Source organism: Phocoena sinus, chromosome 14 (genome assembly GCF_008692025.1).
Source record: "Phocoena sinus isolate mPhoSin1 chromosome 14, mPhoSin1.pri, whole genome shotgun sequence".
Classification (NCBI taxonomy): Eukaryota; Metazoa; Chordata; class Mammalia; order Artiodactyla; family Phocoenidae; genus Phocoena; species Phocoena sinus.
Genome location: NC_045776.1, coordinates 42,962,690 through 42,986,591, shown reverse-complemented (window position 1 = coordinate 42,986,591; position 23,902 = coordinate 42,962,690). Strand labels below are relative to the sequence as shown.

Here is a 23,902-nt window from a genome sequence, read left to right as displayed (position 1 = left end):
AAGCCCTTTTGCCTCTGCTTCCCAAATCAATCCTAAATCTGTCTGTCCACTTACACTGTCTACTGCTCCTTTGCTGGGCTAAGCCACCATCCTCTCTTGAACCAACGCTTACAATGGAATTAACACTGGACTCTGAGCCGTGACTCTCATAACTCTGTAATCCATTCTTCACCCAGGAGCCAGTGATCTATATAATGTAAATCAAGTCATATCACTCTCCCACTTAAGACCCTTCAGTGCCTTCCCATCACGCTTAGCTCTGGCTTTGTGGTTGGTCTCCTACCTACCTTACTGTCCCACATATTGCCAATTACGCTCCCCTGGGCCCCCTGCATTTCAACCACGCTGGTACCTCAGCAAAATGGTCCCTGTTTTCAGCTGGGAAAACCATTCCCAGATCTTCCCAAGACTGATGCCTTCAAATGTCATCTGAGGGACCACCCGTCTCACTGCTCCCTCTGCCCCACCCACTCAATTTTTGTTGTCAACTGTTTTATTCTTCTCAGAGCATTTATCATTTGCCAGTCTTTTCGTTTACCTTCTCATTTCCTCTCTCCTCCTTCTAAAACTCTTGAGAGCAGGGACCTTGGGCACTGCCATGGTTTCATCTTTGGCATGTCAAACATTGGCAATCATAAACTATTAGTGAAAATTTCCTTAGTGAATGCATGCTTGTATGGTTGGGTGTGGGGAGACTTGTGCATGTTTTATAAATCTTCATTATAACCATGCAATAACTGTTCTTGCTAAAAGCCACATGAATTCATTTTTTTACAGTTTTGTTTTCTCTCCCTTCAGCCTTATATCATCTTTCAAATTGTTCTGTGCTCTTTAAATTTATTTTAAAAATCATAAATGCAAAGTAATCTTTTCCTCACACTGAATTTGGATGCTCTGAAAAATATCATTTTTTTTTTTTTTTTTTTTTTTTACGGTACCCGGGCCTCTCACTGTTGTGGCCTCTCCCGTTGCGGAGCACAGGCTCCGGACGCGCAGGCTCAGCGGCCATGGCTCACGGGCCCAGCCGCTCCGCGGCATGTGGGATCCTCCCGGACCGGGGCACGAACCCGTGTCCCCTGCATCGGCAGGCGGAGTCTCAACCACTGCGCCACCAGGGAAGCCCCTGAAAAATATCATTTTTAAAAATGTTTTTCTCTTCAAATCACATTCTATTAAATATTTCAGGTCTCTCATCCTCCAAGCATTTCCCTTCCCGGTTTTCCAACTAAATTTTTCTGAAAAGTAGAGAAAATTTAAGTCATAGTAAGGTGGTTAATTTTCCCTAACATTTTATTATGAAAAATGTCAAATATACAGCTAAGTTGAAAGAATTGTACAGTGAACAACCATATTTCCATACCTATTTCTACAATTGTTAATTTTACCATATTTGCTTTTACCTCACACTTTATCACATACCTATCCATCCATCAATCCATCTTATTTTTTTGATGCATTTTAGAGTAGGTTACAAACATCAGCACACTCTACCCCTTCTCATATCAGCATGCATAATATTAACCAGAGTTCACAATTTGTTTATGGGATTTGCTAAAGGTAAATTACACATAGAGTGAAATGCATACATCCTAGGTATAGCATTTGCAGAGCTTTGACCAATGTTTAGCCCAAACCCCTAACAAGATATAGAATAGTCTCATTACCCCCCATATGGTTCCCTTATGCCCCTTCCCAGCCATCCCTGTCCGTGTACCCCCATAGGCAATCACTGTTGTGTTATTTTTTTCCCTATCATAGATCAGTTTTGCCTATTCAAAAATTTCAAATAAGTGGAATTACACAAGATGTACTTTCTTGTGTCTGGCTTCTTTTTTTAAAATTGATCTTATTGAAGTATAGTTGATTTACAATGTTGTGTTAGTTTCTGGTGTACAGCAAAGTGATTCAGTTACATATATTTATATATATTCTTTTTCATATTCTTTTCCATTATAGTTTATTACAGGATATTGAATACAGTTCCATGTGCTATACAGTAGGACCTTGTTGCTTATCCGTTCTGTATATAATAGTTTGCATCTGCTAATCCCAAACTCCCAATCCATCCCTTCCCCACATCCCATCCCCCTTGGCAACCACAAGTCTGTTCTCTATGTCTGTGAGTCTGTTTCTGTTTTGTAGATAAGTTCATGTGTCTGGCTTCTTAGTATGTCTCTGAGAGTCATCCATGTTATGGCGTGTATCAGTAATTTGTTCTTTTTTATTGCTGTGTAGTATTCCATTGTAGGAATGTGCCATGGGTTGTTTATTCATCTTCTTGTTGATAAATATCTGGGTTATTTCCAGGTTGGGTCTACTGTGAAAACATTCCTTCTGAATACAAATGGACATATTCTTTAACTTCTCAAGTAAAACATGGGCTTGGTACTGCAGGGTCAAGGGGTGCCTGTAATTTTGTTTTATCAGACACTACCAGACCAGTTATCCCAAGTGGTTGTAGGTAATTAACTTTTTAAAAGAATTGTTTATTGTGTAGGTAATAAGGTTATATGATTCACACTTAAAATTCGACAGTGAAAATACCCTTCTTCTACCATATACCCCTTTCTTTCCCGTTCCCATTTCTCCAGCAGGTAGGTAAATGTTCTTATTTTCTTTACCCTAGATGTTTTTACACATCTACAAACCTGTAAGAAGCTCACACTCTATATACACTTCTACACTTTGCTTTCTAAGAGGTTTTAGTTTAGAGTTATCTTGTCTCTGTGTCTACCTTGTCTACCCAAGGTGCTAGGGTAAGGATGGTAGATGCTTCAGCTCTCATGACTTGAATTTGATAACTGTACTTTTAAGGAGAGAATGTTCCCCTCCGATATTTTGAACTAAGCAGTTCTGCAGTCTTGCTTCTGCACCCCAGAAAGTGAGACTTGAGGTGCAGCAGCATCCAGTACCTTTCCATGGTAACACTTCTAAAAGCTGTGGTTTTTATATACTCATAATCAGTAAGTTCAATCTGTTCCAAAACACCTTGATCTTGATGTGTTTTCTCCAGTTCATAATCACTTCTATTAAAAGTACAGTTAATTGACTAATCTACCGGATTTGCAACTAATATTCTCACATAATGCAATGACATCTATATAATGCTTATTTGAGAGTTTCATGCCACAGATAACACCACTGTACAGACTTAGTTGGGGGGGGGGTTATAGGGAGGGACTTGATTTTTAAAATGCCTCAATAAATTGATATAGCCACTATGGGGAACAGTATGGAGGTTCCTTAAAAAACTAAAAATAGAACTACCATATGACCCAGCAATCCCACTACTGGGCATATACCCAGAGAAAACCATAATTCAAAAAGATACATGTACCCCAGTGTTCATTGTAGCACTGTTTACAATAGCCACGACATGGAAGCAACCGAAATGTCCATCAACAGAGGAATGGATAAAGAAGATACATATATACAATGGATTATTACTCAGCCATAAAAAAGAACAAGATTGTGCCATTTGCAGAGACTTGGATGGACCTAGAGACTGTCATACAGAGTGAAGTAAGTCAGAAAGAGAAAAACAAATATCGTATATTAAGCCATATATGTGGAATCTAGAAAAACGTTATAGATGAACTTGTTTGCAAAGCCGAAATAGAGACACAGACGTAGAGAACAAACGTATGGATACCAAGGGGGTAAGGGTGGGGTGGGATGGATTGGGAGATTGGGACTGACATATATTCACTACTACATATAAAATAGGTAACTAATGAGAACAGACTGTATAGCACAGGGAACTCTACTCAATGCTCGGTAGTGACCTAAATGGGAAGGAGTCCAAGGAAGAGGGGATATGTGTATACGTGTGACTGATACACTTTGCTGCACAGCAGAAACTAACACAACAGTGTAATGCAACTATACGCCAATAAAAAAATTTTTTTAATGCCTCAAGTGTGCTACTTTTCATGAATATCTACTAGGAATTTCCATTGTTGTGGTTATCAATCATAGTTACAAAAGCATGTATGAAGCATACATAAAATAACAGCAGAGGGGCTTCCCTGGTGGCGCAGTGGTTGAGAGTCCGCCTGCCGATGCAGGGGACACGGGTTCGTGCCCCAGTCCGGGAAGATCCCACATGCCGCGGAGCGGCTGGGCCCGTGAGCCATGGCCTCTGAGCCTGCGCGTCCGGAGCCTGTGCTCCGCAACGGGAGAGGCCACAACAGTGAGAGGCCCGCGTACCGCAATCAATCAATCAATCAATAACAACAGAAATATACCCTAGGTAAAGCCCACTGGCTTATACAGCTCCATCAGTGATCTCAAAACTTTGCTGCCTCTGCTTGTCACTGGGAGGAATTAAAGTGTCTTTAAGAAGACTACAGGGACTTCACTGGTGATGCAGTGGTTAAGAATCCGCCTGCCAATGCAGGGGACACAGGTTCGAGCCCTGATCTGGGAGGATCCCACATGACGCAGAGCAACTAAGCCTGTGTGCCACAACTACTGAGCCTGTGCTCTAGAGCCCGCGAGCCACAACTACTGAGCCCGCAAGTCACAACTACTGAAGCCCGCGTTCCTAGAGCCCATGCTCCAGAGCAAAAGAAGCCACCACAATGAGAAGCCCGAGCACCGCAACAAAGAGTAGCCCCCCGCTCGCCGCAACTAGAGAAAGCCCGCGCACAGCAACAAAGACCCAACACAGCCCCAAAATAAATAAATAAATGGTTTTTTTTTTAAAAAAAAAGACTACAAATTTTGAGCCTCTCCCAAAACAGTTGGATGATAAAAATACTACTATCTTCTGTCTCTGTGACTTGGGCAAGTTTTTACACCCCTCTGAACTTCAGTTTGCTATCAGTCAGGGTGAGGAGAAAGAGCAGCATTTAGGATTCCTGTGAGAGCAAAATGAGGTAAAATGAGCTGATGTGTGTTAGTGCTTACCACGGGGCTTGGCACCGGTATGTTTTGTTTGTGTGTCTTGCATGTCCCCTGCATTGGCAGGCAGATTCTTAACCACTGTGCCACCAGGGAAGTCCCTTTGCACCAATATTCATCTTCAGTTTGTATTAGCATAAAACTCAAACTGTGAGAAAGGGGGGAAGACTTTTAGTTGACAAGAAACACAGTGTTATCTGCTTGCTCCTAAATTATGTAAACAAAGAATGCCTGTCAGAACCACAGGTGTTGTATTAGAAATGTTAATTATGAGTTGAGCATTTGGACCATTTGTAATAAATACCCTTCAAAGCTTACACTTTGAGAACCAATTCTTAGTAACTAAAAGAAATGCAAGGACAAATGTGCCTTAGAACTTACAATTAATCACCTGAGGCAGATAGAAGTAAAATACAGCAGGGGAAGAACCTAGGGATAAGACAGGAATAAAGACACAGACCGACTAGAGAATGGACTTGAGGATATGGGGAGGGGGAAGGGTGAGCTGTGACAAAGTGAGAGAGTGGCATGGACATATGTACACTACCAAACTTAAGGTAGATAGCTAGTGGGAAGCAGCACAGCACAGGGAGATCAGCTCGGTGCTTTGGGATCGCCTGGAGGGGTGGGATAGGGAGGGTGGGAGGGAGGGAGACGCAAGAGGGAAGAGATATGGGAACATATGTATATGTATAACTGATTCACTTTGTTATAAAGCAGAAACTAACACACCATTGTAAAGCAATTATACTCCAATAAAGATGTAAAAAAAAAAAATACAGCAGGGGACTTAGGTCTTTTGATTCTGAAAGTATTGCTCTTTCCAACTGGGGTAGCTGCGGTTGTAGAAAGATAGGTCACTGAATTCTGAGTCAGGAAACCTCAGCTTAAGGTCAACAAAGTCCAGGCACTTTCTGTAGCTGTGACCTTGCTGATGTAACTTAACCTCTACGTACCTCAGTTTCCTCATCTATAAAGGAAATAATGATCTTTCTTAGGGGTTTATTAAGGTTAAATGAATTAAGGTATGTGGAAGTGTTTTAAAATTTTGTAAATTAAAAAAAGCAGTGTATCAAATTTGAAATTATATCAAAATATAAAGTTACCAAGCGACATTAATAACAAAAACACTCAGGAGGAAAAAGGTAGGAACCTAGGCAGGTCTAGGGTTCTAAATAAAGAGCAGGATAGTCCTATCAAGTTGTTGCTGAATCAGTCTTTATGTCACTCTGTTTAGTATTCATCTCCCAGAGAGAGGGTTTACTTAGTGTGGCCGACATTAGGCGCTCTGCCTTCACCTGGATTGAGGTCCCACCAAATTGTATCTCATATAAGAGGTGTAGTTCTGCAGAGCAAAATCAGGATGCTATGGCAAGAAAAAGGGGAAATGGGTGCTGGGCAGGCATCAACAGCAAGCAGATGCCTCAAGAACAGTGCAGACGTAAGCATCCTCTGTGTGCATATAAGAATTTTATAACAGAGGCAGAAGAGAATACTTTTAAGAATCAGTAATGTCTGGGCTTCCCTGGTGACGCAGTGGCTAAGAATCCACCTGCCAATGCAGGGGACACGGGTTCAAGCCCTGATCCGGGAAGATCCCTCATGCCGTGGAGCAACTAAGCCCGTGTGCCACAACTACTGAGCCCGCGTGCCACAACTACTGAAGCCCGCGTGCTTAGAGCCCGTGCTCTGCAACAAGAGAAGCCACCCAATGAGAAGCTCGCGCACCCCAACGAAGAGTAGCCCCTGCTCGCCGCAGCTAGAGAAAAGTCCGTGCGCAGCAACGAAGACCCAATGCCGCTAAAAATGAAAGTAAATAAATTAAAAAAAAAAAGAATCAGTAATGGCTAATATACTAGGAATTTTGTTTGTGAAACTTCATTCAGCTGTATGTATACCTTTGATATATGAACTTTTCAGTATGTATAGTTTACTTAAACAGCCTAACTTTTGCCATGTATAAATATTCACAAATATATATTACATGCTGAGTTAAGAGCTGTCAGCTCATGCTGATGTGTATAACCTATTGAAATGCTCACTTTTACTTCTGTGCACATGTAGCCTTCAGCAGCTCCCATAAATAGGTCAAGATTTTCTGTGAATTCTGTTGACTGTGTTAAGATTTTATCATGATCATCTTTAAGTAAACAGAGAATATATTTCTTGACGTGGAGGACATTCCTAAAGTGGTAGTTTTGATTAGATAATTTCCTGCATCTGAGGCTGAGTTTAAAATTATTTTATGAAGACTTTAACGTGTTTCGTAGTTTTACCTCCTCAACTTGCTGCTATTTTCTTGTCTAACACACAGAATCTCACAGAGCAAAGACCTATTCCTCCCAGCCCCACAGATTTTAAGGTAAAATAGGATTAAAGAAAAGAAAGAACACGTTAGATATCCTTTGAATTATAGGGGGGTTTTTTGAAGTATAGTTGATATACAGTGTTTTGTTAGTTTCAGGTGTCCAGGAAAGTGATTCATTTATACACACACATAGATATAGATATATTCTTTTTCAGATTCTTTTCCATTATAGGTTATTAAGATTTTGAATATTTCCCTGTGTTATACAGTTGGCCCTGGTTGTTTATGTATTTTACATATAGTAGTATGTGTCTGCTAATCCCAGACTCCTAATTTGTCCCTCCCTCCCCCTTTCCCCTTTGGTAATCGTTAAGTTTATTTTCTCTGTCTGTGAGTCTGTTTCTGTTTTGTAAATAATTGTATCATTTTTTTAGATTCTACATATAAGGGATACCATGTGATAGTTGTCTTTCTCTGACTTACTTCACTTGGTATGACAATCTCTAGGTCCATCCATGTTGCTGAAATGGCATTATTTCATTCTTTTTTATGGCTAGCAATATTTGAGTTATAGTTTTCATTCTGTTTGTAAGAAGGCTGTTTCACCACTTTGTCTGTCACCTTCTGTTTAAATGCGTGTGGCACACATGGTGAGAACGTGTGGCCCCAGGGAGGTCTTGCAGGGAAGGTAAGAGACTCCCCAGCAACTGTGGGATGCAGACGGAGCTTTCATTTGGCAGAACAGCTCTTTGTGTACAAGGTGTCATTAAAATACAGTTTCCATAAATGAACACCTAGTGGTGGCTCCTTTATACTGTTAAGGAAAGTGATGTGTTCTTGGTTTGTGTCCTGTAGATTCTGCCGTTCTTGCATTGCTACCAGTCTCAAGAACAATAAGTGGACCTGTCCTTACTGCCGGGCATATCTTCCTTCTGAAGGAGTTCCAGCAACTGATGTAGCCAAGAAAATGAAATCCGAGTTCCAGAAGTGCACTGAGTGTGACACCCTGGTATGTGACCCTGCCTTTGCTCATAGTTACCGGCGTAGAACTCAGAAAATTGTTGTGCAGCCAGTCATTTCACCGACGCCTTTGACCTCATCCTGCCCCGACTTTCCAAAGTTTATTGTCTCAGCCTCTCCTCTTCCTTTCCTCTGGTTCCCTATGTATGGGCTGCTGGACAGCAGTCACCTGATGCCCACCATCACCTGATTTTTCAAACCAAGGCTTTCATTGACCACCTCCATTTCCTCTCTTCCCATTACTCCCATGACCCCCTATTATGTGGCCTCCATTCCTGCTATGCTGTTGCAGCCCACCCAATGAATAGCTTTATTTTCAATTACGGTGGCATAATTCCACCTCTACTGTTCTGGGCTTTGCAGTATTTATCTCTGTTGACCACTTCCTCCTTGTTGCAGTTCTCCTCCGTTGTTATTATGCTAGCCTGGTTAGATCATGTGAGGTCTTAGAAGCTATGACAAAGATTCTAGATTTTATCTTAAACGCAATAGTGAGTCATAGAAAAAGTATAAGCTTTTGATCAGGTTTATATTTTTAAGATGTCACTCTAGCATGTGAGTGGAAAATGGTTTGGAGGGGGCAAAAGCAGGATTGGTGAAGCCAATTCAGTGGATTTTAGGATAGGTGTTAAGGAAGCTGGGTTAGGATAATAGCATTAGGTATGGAATAAGAAGTTGTTTCAAGGTGTATTCTGGAGAGGGATTGAAGGAAATTGATAATTAACTGGATGTGGAGGTGAGTGACAGTGAGGTATCAAAATGCTCCCCAAGTTTCTGAGACGAGTAGGTGAAGGTGCTAATATGGTGAGCAGATTTAGAGAAGAATCCACAAAGTTAAGTCTTAGATACATTAAATTTGAACTGCTAACAGAAGGATATTTAGGTATTACCAGTCTAGAGATCAAAAGAGAAATCGTGTACTGAAGATCTAAACTTCTCTAGAGAACCTTCCTTGATTGTTCATCTAAACTATAGCCTGTTACACTTTCTCTTAGCAGTCTGTGCTTTCTCTTCATAGCACTTATCAACATTTGTAATTATGCTTTTGTGAATTTTGAAATTTAATGTCCATTATCCATTATCTCCACAAGATTCCATGAGGGTAAGGACCATGACTGTTTTATTGACAGCTGTAAACCCGGCACTTTGAAGAGTGACCGGCACATAATAAATGCTCAATGCATTTTTGAATATTTTTGTAAGACTCAAAAATCTATTCGTGGCTGCCTGATTCTGGAATCCATGCATGGTCTTTGGAGTCAGACATCCTGGGATTAAACACTAATTCTCTCCCTTACTCTTTGTGATTTGGGGCAAGTTATTAATCTAAGTTTTTGTTTGACTCTTTTAAATTGAGGGAAAAGGTAATGCTCGTGTCACAGAGTGGTTGTAAAGGTAAACAACAAAATGTAAGTGGCTTTTAGCACTGTGGAACATAGTGAATGCTCAAAATCAATAGCTTTGGGGCTTCCCTGGTGGCGCAGTGGTTGAGAGTCCGCCTGCCGATGCAGGGGACACGGGTTCGTGCCCCGGTCCGGGAGGATCCCACGTGCCGCGGAGCGGCTGGGCCCGTGAGCCATGGCCGCTGAGCCTGCGCGTCCGGAGCCTGTGCTCCGCAACGGGAGAGGCCACAACAGTGAGAGGCCCGCGTACCGCAAAAAAAAAAAAAAAAAAAAATCAATAGCTTTTCTATTCTATTTTCCTGATTACTTTTTTTTTTTTTTTTTTTTTTTTCCTGATTACTTTTACTTTGATATTTTGCCATCATTTAAAATTCAACATGCACAAAATCAAACTCAGCATATTATTTTGTCTTCCAGTTCTTTATCCCATCTTTGGTACCTGTCAGAAACAAGAGTATTCTCTCAGTTATCCTGGGTGGAGATCCCCTTCCTTTTTCACCCCCCTGCATTTCTGATTATTCACAAGTATTTTGATCTTTCCTTTGAGGTATTTCTTGTATCTGTCTCTTCCTCTTGTCAGGAATACTGCCATTCCTTCTATAGCCATTTTCAACTCTTCTTACTGTTCACAGTCCTCCTTACCTCCCTTCCATGAGCCTGGCTTTAGTATTCCAGTCCCCAGTATCAAACGGTTTCCTCTCTGCTTGTCTTCACATCTTTTGTTTGTTTGTTTTTCCTCCATTAGATGATAAGTACCTTTAGCGCAAGCTCAGTGGCTTCTGCTCCTTCTGCCACCTCTGACAGTGGCTTTCACAGTTTTGTGTCTGGGGTAAGACGCTCTATGCATTTATCAATTCATCTGTCAAGGACATTGTCCCCAGATTGCTAATTTATATGAGGAATGTGTCTCTTTGTTGATCAAGGAATATAAAGAAGAAGAAAGAAACTTTTTTTTTTTTTTTTGCGGTACACGGGCCTCTCACTATTGGGGCCTCTCCCATCGCGGAGCACAGGCTCCGGACACACAGGCTCAGCGGCCATGGCTCAGGGGCCATGGCTCATGGGCCCAGCCGCTCCGCGGCATGTGGGACCTTCCCGGATCGGGGCACGAACCCGTGTCCCCTGCATCGGCAGGCGGACTCTCAACCACTGCACCACCAGGGAAGCCCAAGAAAGAAACTTTTAACAAAAGTCATAAGGAAATGAGAGAGCACTGATGTGCAAAGTTGGATGTTAAAAGTTGTAAAACAGTCTGTTGTTTTTTTAAAAAATTATTTTATTTATTTATTTTTGGCTGTGTTGGGTCTTCATTGCTGCGCGCGGGCTTTCTCTAGTTGCAGCGAACGAGGTCTACTCTTCGTTGCGGTGCATGGGCTTCTCATTGCGGTGGTTTCTCTTGTTGTGGGACAAGGGCTGTAGGCACGCGGGCTTCAGTAGTTGTGGCACATGGGCTCTAGGGTGCAAGCTCAGCAGTTGTGGTGCATGGGCTTAGATGCTCCATGGCACGCGGGATCTTCCCAGACCCGTGTCCCCTGCATTGAAAGGCGGATTCTTAACCACTGCACCACCAGTGAAGTCCCAAACAGTCTGTTTTAAGACAGATGCCTAGATCGGTCCTAGCTTTTACATCTTTTTAGATGGATAGTTATAAAGCAAGGATTTGTTCTTACTTTTCCATTTGCTTTTTTTTTTTTTTTTAATTTATTTATTTGTGGCTGCATTGGGTCTTCATTGCTGTGTGCGGGCTTTCTCTAGTTGTGGCAAGCGGAGGCTACTCTTTGTTGTGGCTCGCGGGCTGTAGAGTGCAGGCTCAGTAGTTGTGGCATATGGGCTTGGTTGCTCCGCGGCATGTGGGATCTTCCCGGACCCGGGATTGAAACCGTGTCCCCTGAATTGGCAGGTGGATTCTTAACCACTGTGCCACCAGGGAAGCCCCCCATTTGCTTTTATTTTTGTCTTTTGTGACAGTTATAACTGTTTTCTTGACATGGTAGATTTCATGTCTGAGGTTTAACTTCCGTAGCTTGGGCAAAATGAAGCAGGGTGGGTCGGCCACCTTACAGCTGTACAGAGCTTCCTTTAGCACAAGATCTTATCAGAGTTTCTAATGACACATTTAATAGAGTATGTGTTATTTAGCAACACATCCCTCATGGTTAGGAAATCTGAATGTATATCTGGAAGGACAAGGGCTCTTTATTCTGCCTTGATAAAAATGGACTGCAGTAGCTGTCCTTTATCTTTGCTCTTAATGGGGCCATAAAGTATACTGTATATTGTGAATTCATGTAATACTACTGGATGTATTATAAAGCCATGGTATTTTTATCTTTCCCTGAAGCACAGGGTTTCTTTTTACTTACTCTGGACATCTCTAAAATCCATCTATTTATTCTTTTTACCTCTCTTTGTTTTTCTTTCTTTCTCTCTTTTTACTTTCCTTCCTTTTGCTCTTTTTCCCCTCCCCTTTTTCTTCCTTACTTCCCTCTTTCCATCACCGATTTAGGTAATAGTATCCAAAAACAGTAAATTTGATTTAATATACATCTTTGCATTTTAAAAACTTATACTTTGTAGAATGACCAAATTCAAGAACTCAGCTTTTGGGTCTTCTAGTTGTAAGAAAATTTTAAAATAGTGTTTTCCTTGGGACTTCCCTGCCAGTCCAGTGGTTAAGACTCCGCGCTCCCAATGCAGGGACTGGGGGTTCAATCCCTGGTCGGGGAACAAAGATCCCACGTGCCATGTGACATGGCCAAAAAAATAACTATTTAAAATAGTGTTATTCTTGATAATGCCTTAAATTGGTTGTACTATTATCATAACTGCATCCTTTTAATCAACTGACCCCACTCTATGACTTTATTTGAAATAAGGAAAGCAATACAGCTGGGTCACAAAAGACTTCATTGACTGAAATGAGCCCCTTTTCAACAGTGAGCTTATTTTAATCTGCTTCTATATAGGTTTGCCTCAGTGAAATGAGGGCACACATAAGAACATGTCAGAAGTACATAGATAAGTATGGACCACTACAAGAACTTGGAGAGACAGCAACAAGGTTTGTTTCAGTACAATTTAGTTTAATGCTAAATTTGATATGCTTATAAAGAACTTAATGAGCCAGAAAGCGTAACATTTTTGTCCTGAAAATATGTATGTAGTTATGTTTTGGCTTCTAACCATAATACCTGTTATTGGTAATCATTTGTTAATGGGAATAATTACAAAAGAATTTTGTTCTCTCTGCTTTAAAAACTTTGTATGGGGAGAACCAGCTGAACACTGGAGAGATTGTGGAAACTTCCTCAGACAAGTTTTTATGGAGGAAGATACAAAAATAGAAAACAGAACTGTTCAATTTCTGCTAGGCTTTATTTTGTGACTAATAGAGTCCTGAAGTAGATGATGGTTTAGAGGTTGTTGTCTTTACTTTTCCATCACCTCCTCTCAGTTCCCCCAGCTCATTCTCTCTCATTTTGCTGGTTTCTCTTTAGAAGGGACAAAGTGACATCTCAGTATGTATTCTAACAAGAAAGAACAGGCGTGGGGCAGGCATTCTGAATCCTATACCTGTTTTCTGGGTAATCTTATATGGGGCTGGAGGAAGGATGGAGGTGGCTAGTAGGTGTAATGGAGGATATTGATCATTAATTATTTTTCTTAAAAAAAAAAAGAAAGAAAGAAATCTGGGTTATTACTCTCCTGATGGGCAGAAGAATTAAAAAGTTTGGCATCTGCCTCTGCTAAAGAAATAAAGAAATGATTTGTGTTCTCCTGCATAGGGATGATGGTTTTGAAACCATTAAATCTTCTTATGAACGCAGCCAATCAAAGAGGTATTCAGGATAATTTCTTCTTTTCTCCTGAAGATAAATGTTAGTTCTGCTTATTTTAAGAAAATGCATGTATAGCCTAGGGATAGATACCCAATATTTTGTAATAACCTATAAGGGAAAAGAATCTGAAAAAGAATATATATGTATGAGATATATATAACCGAATCACGGTGCTGTGCACCTGAAACTAACACAACATTGTAAATCAACTGTACTTAGATAAAAATGTTTTAAAAAAGAAAATATACTACTCAAAATGTAACTTAAATTTCCTAACCCAAAAGTCTAAATGATCACCCCATTCCTGTCGTTTTACTAGAGATTACTTTGCAAATGTACTTTTTATTATAGGATTATACCATTCTGTTAAATTGTGAGTATTTTAGCTCTAGGCAGAGTATGAATTCTGTATGGTTTGATTGTAAGGTTGATAGGCTTTATGAAAATTTAAAAATATACAAAACCTAATTTAAATACTAATTTCTCTCGCTAGTTAGAATGAAATAATAAAGAATTGAAATAACAGAAAATGAGAAGGGTTGTTGATTAATCAGTATTACAGGATAGATTAATATTTGCATTTAAGATAGAAATCTTTGCTTTATGGAAGAACTTACTACATAATTCAAATTTTTAAAATTCTTATGCAGGGAGCTTGTCCAGAATACAACTCTTGGGGAACATATCTACAATGGAAAGTGAGCAAAAAATTCCAAGCCTCCCTATTGTCCCTAAGAATTTAAGGCAGCACTGTACAATGGAAACATAATGCAGAGCACATATGTAATTTTAAATTCTGTAATAGCCATACTCAGAAAAGTAAAGAGAAACAAGTGAAATTAATTTGTAATATATTTTATTTAACTGAATATAGCCAAAGTCTTATCCTTTGAACATGTAATCAATGTATAAATTATTGAGATATTTAAATTTTTTAATGTATATATAAAGCCCTCAAAATTGAGTGTGTGTTTTATACTTCCAGCATATCTCAGTTTGGACTAACCCAGTAGACACATACCGAATGACTAGTCCATTGGACAGCACAGATGTGAGGGACAGATACTCCTAGGTGTGCATAAGGATGTAACAAGGTAGTTGCAGGCCGTTTTCCATTTTTCACTGGATGCTAATACTGTGAGTTGACACCTTTAGTTATATATGCCAGTGTTGTTAGATATGCTAGTAGGAGAACAAAGTAACACCCCATTCAGATGTTACCTGATTTAGGAAAGGGAGGAAGTAAAAGGGACAGAAGTAACCTAGGCACAGCTGGGTGGTTTGTTCCTCTGTTTCTCAGTTAATGGGGTGCTCAGATTGTACTTCTCTTCCAAAGAGAATAAAGTGCTTCAAGTGCACTATAACTGATTCTCTGTCCTGCCCCGTGAGGTTACACATTTACATTTCTCATGAGAAAAAATTTAGGCACCAAGATTATTATCAGGATTGGAAAAAGAACATCAACTCAGAAAGAATGAGGACTAGAAACTAGATCCACTTACATTCTATTTTTTTACCTCTAGTTAAGTGACTACTGTCTAATTATCAACAATTTCAGTAATGTTTGTATTCTATGTAATTTCCAGGTGTGTATGTCCATTTTGTCAGAAGGAATTGGATGAAGACAGCTTGCTGGATCATTGCATTACTCATCACAGATCAGAAAGGAGACCAGTGGTGAGGATTTGTGTTACTATACATTTCTGCGGTGTCTAAATTTGATACACATTAGAAAACGTGGAGTCCTAACCACTGAACCGCCAGGGAGTTCCCCTTAGAATTTTCATTTTTGTATAGTTGAGAGGTAAGGCAGGATGATGATGGATACGTCATCATTTACTTAGCCATTTTGCTATTTTAGAACATTTGGATTGGTGACAATTTTTATGATTTGAATTCACATTCTTGTACATTTAAACTTTTCCTTCTAAAGTACTTTTTTTTTTCCTAAGAGGAAATTCCTTAGATTGATATTTCTAGGACCAAGAGTGCAAGTTTTTATTAACTCTTGCAATGTGTTCTAAATAGTTTGAGTCAATTTATACTTGTGTCAGCAATTTATGGTAAACCGCTTTCACCTTAACCTGGCCAAGATTGTGTACATTTATTTATTTATTTAAAAAAATTTTTTTTGATTTAGGAGAGTGTCTTGAATTACCCAATAAGAGAGTTTTTTACACAGTAATATCCTGTAGCATATTTCTAACTCAGAGAAAAAGGACAAAATATGATAAACAAAATCAGAGTAGAGACTATTCTTATATGGAAAGAAATTATAAAATGATGGTATGAACACAAATGTATGGACTTTTGAGTGTTGTACTTATAAGGGATAAATTATGCGTACACTTATTTTTAACTTATCCAGGCTTAAGAGATGTAAAATGATACCTTAAAGAGTTTTTTGAATTTTATTTTAGTTTTATGTTGTATATGTGTACATGTGTATATATGTGTATGTGTGTTTTTCATATATATGAGTTTGGGGTTTTTTTAATTTGTTTTAAGGTTTGTTTGTTTTTTTTCCATAAAATCCTTTCGGAAAGTGGATGAAGTTGAAATGTAAGTATATTAGATAGGTGATTGATGGAGAGATAGCTAGATAGCCCTTATGACAATCCTATGAGACAGATATGATTCTTATCCGCATTTTACAAATGATAAACTGAGGCTCAGAGAGGTTAAGTCTTACGAGCTAAGTCTCATAGCTGGTAAATAAGCAGAGCTACAGTTTGAACCCAGTAGTCTAGCTCCAGGGCACAGACACTGTGCTCTACTAGCAAGTTCAAGACAAAAGTCCTCCCCCAGCACAGTCAAAGGAATTTGTTATTTATCCTAACGGCCCAGAGGTTTGGTTCTTGGAATGGCTAGCTAAGAGCTTGATATGTGTTGGGGCAGCAGAGGAGGTTGTCATGGGCTTTTCCTGCTCAAGTTGCTCTGTGGGAGGAACTGGGCTAAGGAGGTGTTTTATGATAGGTCCCTGGGGAACCGTCCTAGAGGAAGCTTGAAGAAAGCATTAGGATGGCATAACAGTGACTACCATTTACTGAGTTCTGGGTGCCTTTTTGCCTTCTCCTAGCAACCCTATGAAGGAGATACTATCGACACAGTCTGAGCCCTGACCAGTAGTGCCCGGGGTGCTGCTCTGGCTGGAGGAACACTAGGCACACTGGACCATGGGCCGCATTACAGCATCCCTCCAGGGCGGGCCCCATATTTGTCCATCCATTGGTACTGTGTACCTGCTCCGCAGAAGTCCAGTCCACATGCCGCTCAGTTTGGCCATCAGACTGAAGGTGGCCCATGGAAACTGGGTCTTCTGTGATTTAGAGGTCATAGAGGTCACTGAAGAAAGCCGACATAAGGACAGAGATAAACCAGGAATCGTGGAATTTAGTAGTTAAAATGCCTAGGCTTCGCTGGGGCAAAGTGAGAGTAGCATGGACGTATATACACTACTGAATGTAAAATAGTTGGCTGGTGGGAAGCAGCAGCATAGCACAAGGAGATCGGCTTGGTGCTTTGCCATGACCTAGAGGGGTGGGATGCGGGGGTGGAGGGAGGCTCAAGAGGGAGGGGATATGGGGACACGTGTATGCATATGGCTGATTCACTTTGTTGTGCAACAGAAACTAACACGGTATTGTGAAGCGATTATACTTCAATAAAGTTCTATTAAAAATAATAATAATTTGTATATCTGGAGTTATATACAACATATTATTAAAATTAATCCCACCTGTTTCCTTTTAGTTTTTGTAATGTGGCTACTCAAACAACAAAATTATGTGTGTGGCTTCTGTTACATTTCTATTGAACAGCAGTGCCCTGGGGCGGGGGGAGGAAAGCCTGGGCTTTGGAGGAGATAAGCTTTGGTGCAAATCGCAGAAAATCCCATTAACCTCTTTGCCTCTGTTTCATCATTTGTAAAATGGAGATGATGATAATGATGATGCCTTTTTCACAGGGTAGTAGCAAATGAGTCAGGTGGTGATGCCGGGTTACTACCATTTTTGCAGCTATATCAAATCAAGGCTAGAGCAGATTTCTCAGAGGAAGCCATGTACTCTCACAGTTGGGGAACCCAACCTGGGAGAGGTGGAGGAGGTGAAGTAAATTTTACCACAAGACCAGGATGCTATCAAGGAAGGAACAGATTGCTCAGAAAAGCCATGGTTCTGTAATACACCAGGGCTGTGTAAAAGTGGTCTCTGGAACAGAAAACCTTCAGGTTTCCTGTGTTAGTGTTTTGTGCTTAAGTGTAGAAGCTTAAGACACATGCACTCTGAAGCATCTAGTGCCACTAGAAGTCTGGAAAAACCCTGTGGTTAGAAAAAGGCTGGATGCAGATACTGTGGCAGGGCTGGGGTCATGTGCTTAGGGATCCTCTGGGGGCACGTAGGTGAAAACACCTGGTGGAACCCTTGGATGAGGAGGGCTGAGTCCAAGGCTGCTTCTGGATTGGTGTGGAAGTTAACAAGGAATTATTGCTCTTAAGGACTGAATTGCTGGGTTTGCCTTCAGATAAGATCAGTGACATCATCTGTCTTACCAGATGTAAGAAGTCTCAGGGCAGTTAGAGATTTGGGCAAATGATTCTGCCTTCCAGGTAGAATTAGATAATTCAGAGATCAAACCACAAGCAACTAATCTTTTCTTTCTGAGTTGCTGAAGCAAACAGGGGTAAGTAAGTTATGAACCTCAAGGAATTTTGACTGTTCTCAAGTGCAACCTTCAGAACAGCTCCTTTTTGTCACACAGTAATTGTATTCTGCCATGTTTTTTTCTTTTTGAAAAATTATATCTATGGAATATTGGACTCAAAAAAGGCAAATGACACACACAGCATGCTTCAGATTGAATTATGAGACCACTCGAGAGAAATTTAATATTTTATCTTATAAAGGGAAGACGTTTCAGCAATAACCACACTTTCTGGCTCTTCTCTCTTCCCAGTGTTTTCTTTCACTGGTTGGTTCTTTTTTGTGTGTGCTTCCTGCCCCCCCCCCCGCCCCCACCCCCGCTCTGCCCGGCATGTGGGATCTTAGCTCCCCAACCAGGGATTGAACCTGCACCCCCTGCAGTGGAAGCGTGGAGTCTTTACCACTGGACTGCTAAGGAAGTCCCCACTGGTTGGTTCTTATTTATCCTTTAGAACTCAACTTAAATTTCACTTGTCTGACACCCAAATTAATTTCAGCTCTTGCTTTTCTCCCCTCTTTTTTCTCACTTATCACAATTCGTTAATTGTGTATTTGTGTCTGTCTCTCCCTCCAAATTATTAGGTTCATGAAGCCATAGAACTTAATTTCTTTGTTCAGCACTGCATGCCCAGCTCTTGGCAGAGAACCTAGAACATAGTAGGATGTAGTGATATGAAAAATAGGATATTTTAAAAATCATATTTCCATTCACACAGGTTCAAAGGTAGCCTTACTTTCTGCCTTGATCCTGAGGTTCATTCCTTATGGGAAGGGACAGGACTTCAGTTGGTTTGGAATTAAAAGCTGTAGTGACAAGAGCCTGAGCCCTCATTCCCACAGCAGTTTATTTCCGTGGGTATTCAGAATATCTGTGGCTGGACTGGGCAGTGGGAGCGTATATGCATAAACGTGTTAAAAGGAGAAAATCTTCATTAGATAGGCTTCCAAACTCGTATTAAATTAGATGTGCCATCTGGTACCTTAAGTTTGGTTGCATATTTGTCTATAATTATTTTCAGTGCATGTCTCTTTTGGCATTGGATTCCGTTATCTTTAATTTCTTCCCCAAATGGTATTTACCATTGTATAGAAAGTGTCCTGTAATTGGCTGAGTTGCTGTAGGAGTTAATCGAAACCACAGATAGAGCTGGGTGTCCATTGTAATAGATGCTCCAAAGAATTGAGGTGAGTGGTAGCTTCTAATATGGTAGCTGTATTTACCCATTGCATTCACTGTCATATAAAGTCCATGCCGAGGTGAGGCCAACATCCTTTTTTTTTTCAATTGAAGTACAGATGATGTACAATATTATATAAGTTACAGGTGTAGGTATACAATATAGTGATTCACAATTTTTAAAGGTTATACTCCATTTATAATTATTATAAAATATTGGCCATAATCCCAATATGTGGGATATATGTTGTAAAATATATCCTTGTAGCTTATTTTATATATAATAGTTTGTACCCCTTAATCCCCTACCTCTTAATCCTCTACCTCTATGTTACTCCTCCCCTTCCCCTACTGGTCATCACTAGTTTGTTCTCTATATCTGTGAGTCTGCTTCTTTTTTGTTGTATTCACTAGTTTGTTGTAATTTTTTTAGATTCCACATATAAGTGGTATCACACAGAATTTGCCTTTCTCTGACTGACTTATTTCCCTTAGCATAATACCCTCCAAGTCCATCCATGTTGCTGCAAATGACAAGATTTCCTTTTTTATGGCTGAATAGTATTCCACTGTGTGTGTGTGTGTGTGTGTGTGTGTGTGTGTGTGTGTGTGTGTACCATATCTTCTTTATCCATTCATCTGTTGATGGACACTTAGGTTGTTTCTATTAAAATATTTCTTGGTCTCAGCTCTGTTCTCACTGTGTAGGGGTCTCAGGGTAGACTGAGTGCTATTTTGGGATAGCCATGTTGTCAATTAACCAAGATATAGCTAGAACGTAAGGAAATCATTAATTATTATAAAGCAATAATAATTTAGATGATGTAATTTTATTTAAAATAAGACATTAAGATTAATAGAGTAGAGCATAATTTTTAAATGGCCTTATTTATAGAAGTTGAGCATATTGAAACTGGGACTCCCCCCACCCCTGCAATAAAATTATAAGACAGAAAAGAATTTTGTAAAGATCTCATTTAAATTTAGAGAAAAACATCATCCAAGCTGATAAATTAGACACTGTTATAATATGAAAAGATTGTCTAGTAGATTGGATTGTCTAGTAGAGGCCTAGATTCCAGCTCTGATACTTGAAGTGGTGTAGATTTAAGCTAATTTTTTTCCTCTCTGAAATTGGGTTCATCAACAAAATAAAGATGATAATTCACTGGGTTTCTGTGAGAATCAAATGAGAATACCACCTCATTTATTGCCTAACATATACTTGGAACTCAGTAATGATTCTGCATCTCATTTTTCAAAATGAATACACGAAGAAATACAATTTTAAAAAAAAACCTATGTTAAGACGTAATAAAGTGGCATATATTAAAAGAAAGAGTCATTATATTAGCCATTTGAGAATTACAAATTAAAACCATGATGAGATACCACTACATGCCTATGAAAACAACTAAAATAGAAAAATGTTGACAGTAACTAATGCTGATGAGAATGAGGAAAAACTAGATAATTCACTCATTGCTTGTGGGAATGTAAAATGGTCCAGCCATTTACAAACAAAATAGTTTGGCAGTTTTTTACAAAGTTAACTGTAACACTAACCTAGCACTCACACTCCTAGAAATTAATCCTAGAAAAATGAAAATATGTTTACACAAAACATCTATGCGCACATGTTCATTGCAGCTCTATTTGTAGCAGCCCAAAACAACAAATGTCCTTCAAAGGTAAATGGGTAACTGTAGTACATCCATACCATGGAATACTACTCAGCAGTAAAAAGGAAGGAACTATATTGATGCACTCAACAATTTGGATGAATCCCAAGGCCATTATGCTTAGTGAAAAAAAGCCAGTCTCAAAAGTTCTGGAGAAGAGATCGGTGGTTGCCAGGGTTTGGGAGAGAAGAGGAAGTTAAGGAGCAGCGCAAGGGAGTTCTTTGTAGTGAGAGAGCAGTTCTGTATCTTGATGGTGTCAGTAGTTACATGCATTTCTATATGTGTGATAAAATTTCATAGAACTATACATACACACCCAAAAAAATGAGTTCATGCAAAAAATGGTGAAATCTAAGTCAGATGTTGTCTAGTTAATTGCCAATTTCCTGGTTTTGGTAATGTACCACAGTTATATAAGAAGTTACCATTAGGGGAAGCTGGATGATTGTGGCATGATACCTCTCTGCGTTATTTTTGCAATTTCTTGTGAGCTTATAAATATTTCAAAATGAAAAAGTTTTATTAGAGAGCCATTAATGGCTATTAAATTAGGAAAATATATATAAATACTAACACCTGATGCTGGTATTAGTATTTGATGCTGGTGTATTATAATCTATATTGCTGGTGGCAGTATAAAACTATAGAGTAATATATATTATGAACTGTGAAGTTCATAACTTTGACCTTCTAATCTCCATTTATTGTCATGTATCCTAAGAAAATAATCCCCCCAAAAGTAAACAATATAGATACTATAATTTTTAATAATAGAATATCCACATACCAAGAAAACGTCAGTATTCCAAGAGGCAGGTAACTAATTAAATTATGGCACACCTACTGACTGTAATATTGTTTAAATGATAAAGTGATAGGGACTTCCCTGGTGGTACAGTGGTTAAGAATCTGACTGCCAATGCAGGGGACACGTGTTCGAGCCCTGGTCCGGGAAGATCCCACATGCTGCATAGCAACTAAGCCCGTGCGCCACAACTACTGAGCCTACGCTCTAGAGCCCGCGAGCCACAACTACTGAAGCCCATGTGCCTAGAGCCCATGCTCTGCAACAAGAGAAGCCACCGCAATGAGAAGCCCACGCATTGCAGCAATGAGAAGCCCACGCATTGCAACAAAGAGTAGCCCCCGCTCGCCATAACTAGAGAAAGCCCCGCGCACAGCAACAAAGACCCAATGCAGCCAAAAATAAATTAATTAATTTTTTTAAAGTGATAAACATATACTTTTATGTACAAGAAATGCATATGAAGAAATAAGTGCAATTTTATTTCTTTATGTTGCTTTAATACTTATACAGTTCTAAAACAATACCAAGGTATGGCCAATAGATTCATAAAATTAAAATTCATTTTGTTGAATGGTTATTTAATTTTTTTAATTCTGACAATAATGATTATTTAAAATTCTTTCTTGAACTCTTGATCTTGTTTATTTCCAGTTCTGTCCACTTTGCCGTTTAGTACCTAATGAGAATCCAGGCAGCTTCAATGGCAGCTTAATAAGACATTTGCAAGTCAGTCACACTTTGTTTTATGATGATTTCATAGTAAGTATATTTTCTTACTTTTACATTATGTTTTTATGCTGTGTTTAGCTTACCTTTCTTAATCCAAGTGAGTAAGATTGTAGAGGAGAAAATGTATGTGTAGCTAAAATGTTAAGTATTAGCATTAAGTAGGAAATCATAAAAACATGCTGTTTTATAAACTGTTAATAGTAGTTACCTGCCTTAGACAAAATCATTTTCTTTGTGATGTAAGTAATTAGCCATTGTGTAAAGACCTAGATTTCACTTTCACATTATTTTAATTTCTACTCTAGTGCCTCCCAATATATGTTAATAGTTATAATTGTTATAAAGTTAAAAACTTATATAGCTGAGAGGAAATCATATCGGTAAGGAAATGGCTCAGAGAATTTGCGTTCATTTTATAAAATACTGAATGGCTAGTAACAGACATGACATTATCAGTGTAGCGAGACACACGGGCTCTATTTTTAATTTAAATTCTATAAAACACAACTCTTGGGCTTCCCTGGTGGCGCAGTGGTTGAGAGTCCGCCTGCCGATGCAGGGGACATGGGTTCGTGCCCCGGTCCGGGAAGATCCCACATGCCGCGTAGCGGCTGGGCCCGTGAGCCATGGCCTCTGAGCCTGCGCGTCCGGAGCCTGTGCTCCGCGACGGGAGAGGCCACAACAGTGAGAGGCCCGCGTACCGAAGAAAAAAAAAAACAAAAAACCACAACTCTCGTGTTTATTGAACTTTTTTAAACGTTAAAAAAATTTATTATGAAAAAGTTTTAAACATATACAGAAGTAGGATAATATAATGAACCCCTGTATACCCATCAGCTACCCATCAATAACTAACAACTCATGGCCAATCTCATTATATTAAGGATTTTTTTAAGATGAAAGAAAAATGTGGTATAGTATGAATAGTTCTAATACTTACGACCGTAGTTTCTGTTATCAGAAATGGTAATAACAAGCAAAAGGTTAACATAGCCTTTTTTCTATGCATTGTCATGTGAGAGTAATGCTTTGTCCCCTGAGTCCCTTTCAGCAAAGGGGTATTGCCTATCATGAGCGGGAAAATCACTCATAGCCATGTTCTGAAATAGTACATTTTATTGTTACGTTATCTAAATACATGAAATGTTAAGGGTTAAATTTGAATTTGCATATAATTTTCACATGATTTTGACTATTTTCATGCAGTTTCAAGATGGAATTTAATAATTGTTGAAGATTGTCATTGGAAATTTTTCTCCATGCATTCTGATCTGCCCACTATGATTATCCAGATTATCCAGGGAACCTGGGTTCTAACCTGGGTTTCA

General features: G+C 39.4%; 1 protein-coding gene across 1 annotated transcript in view; it reads left to right on the top strand.

Moving 5' to 3' along the window:
• Window positions 1-23,902, top strand: part of RNF125 (ring finger protein 125) — a 42,468-nt gene that overhangs the window by 12,200 nt on the left and 6,366 nt on the right. Inside the window, exons 2-5 of the mRNA XM_032602625.1 lie at window positions 8,069-8,222; window positions 12,603-12,697; window positions 15,062-15,152; window positions 22,497-22,604. Of these exons, the coding sequence (XP_032458516.1) occupies window positions 8,069-8,222; window positions 12,603-12,697; window positions 15,062-15,152; window positions 22,497-22,604 (448 nt within the window). The remainder of the gene's footprint in view (window positions 1-8,068; window positions 8,223-12,602; window positions 12,698-15,061; window positions 15,153-22,496; window positions 22,605-23,902) is intronic.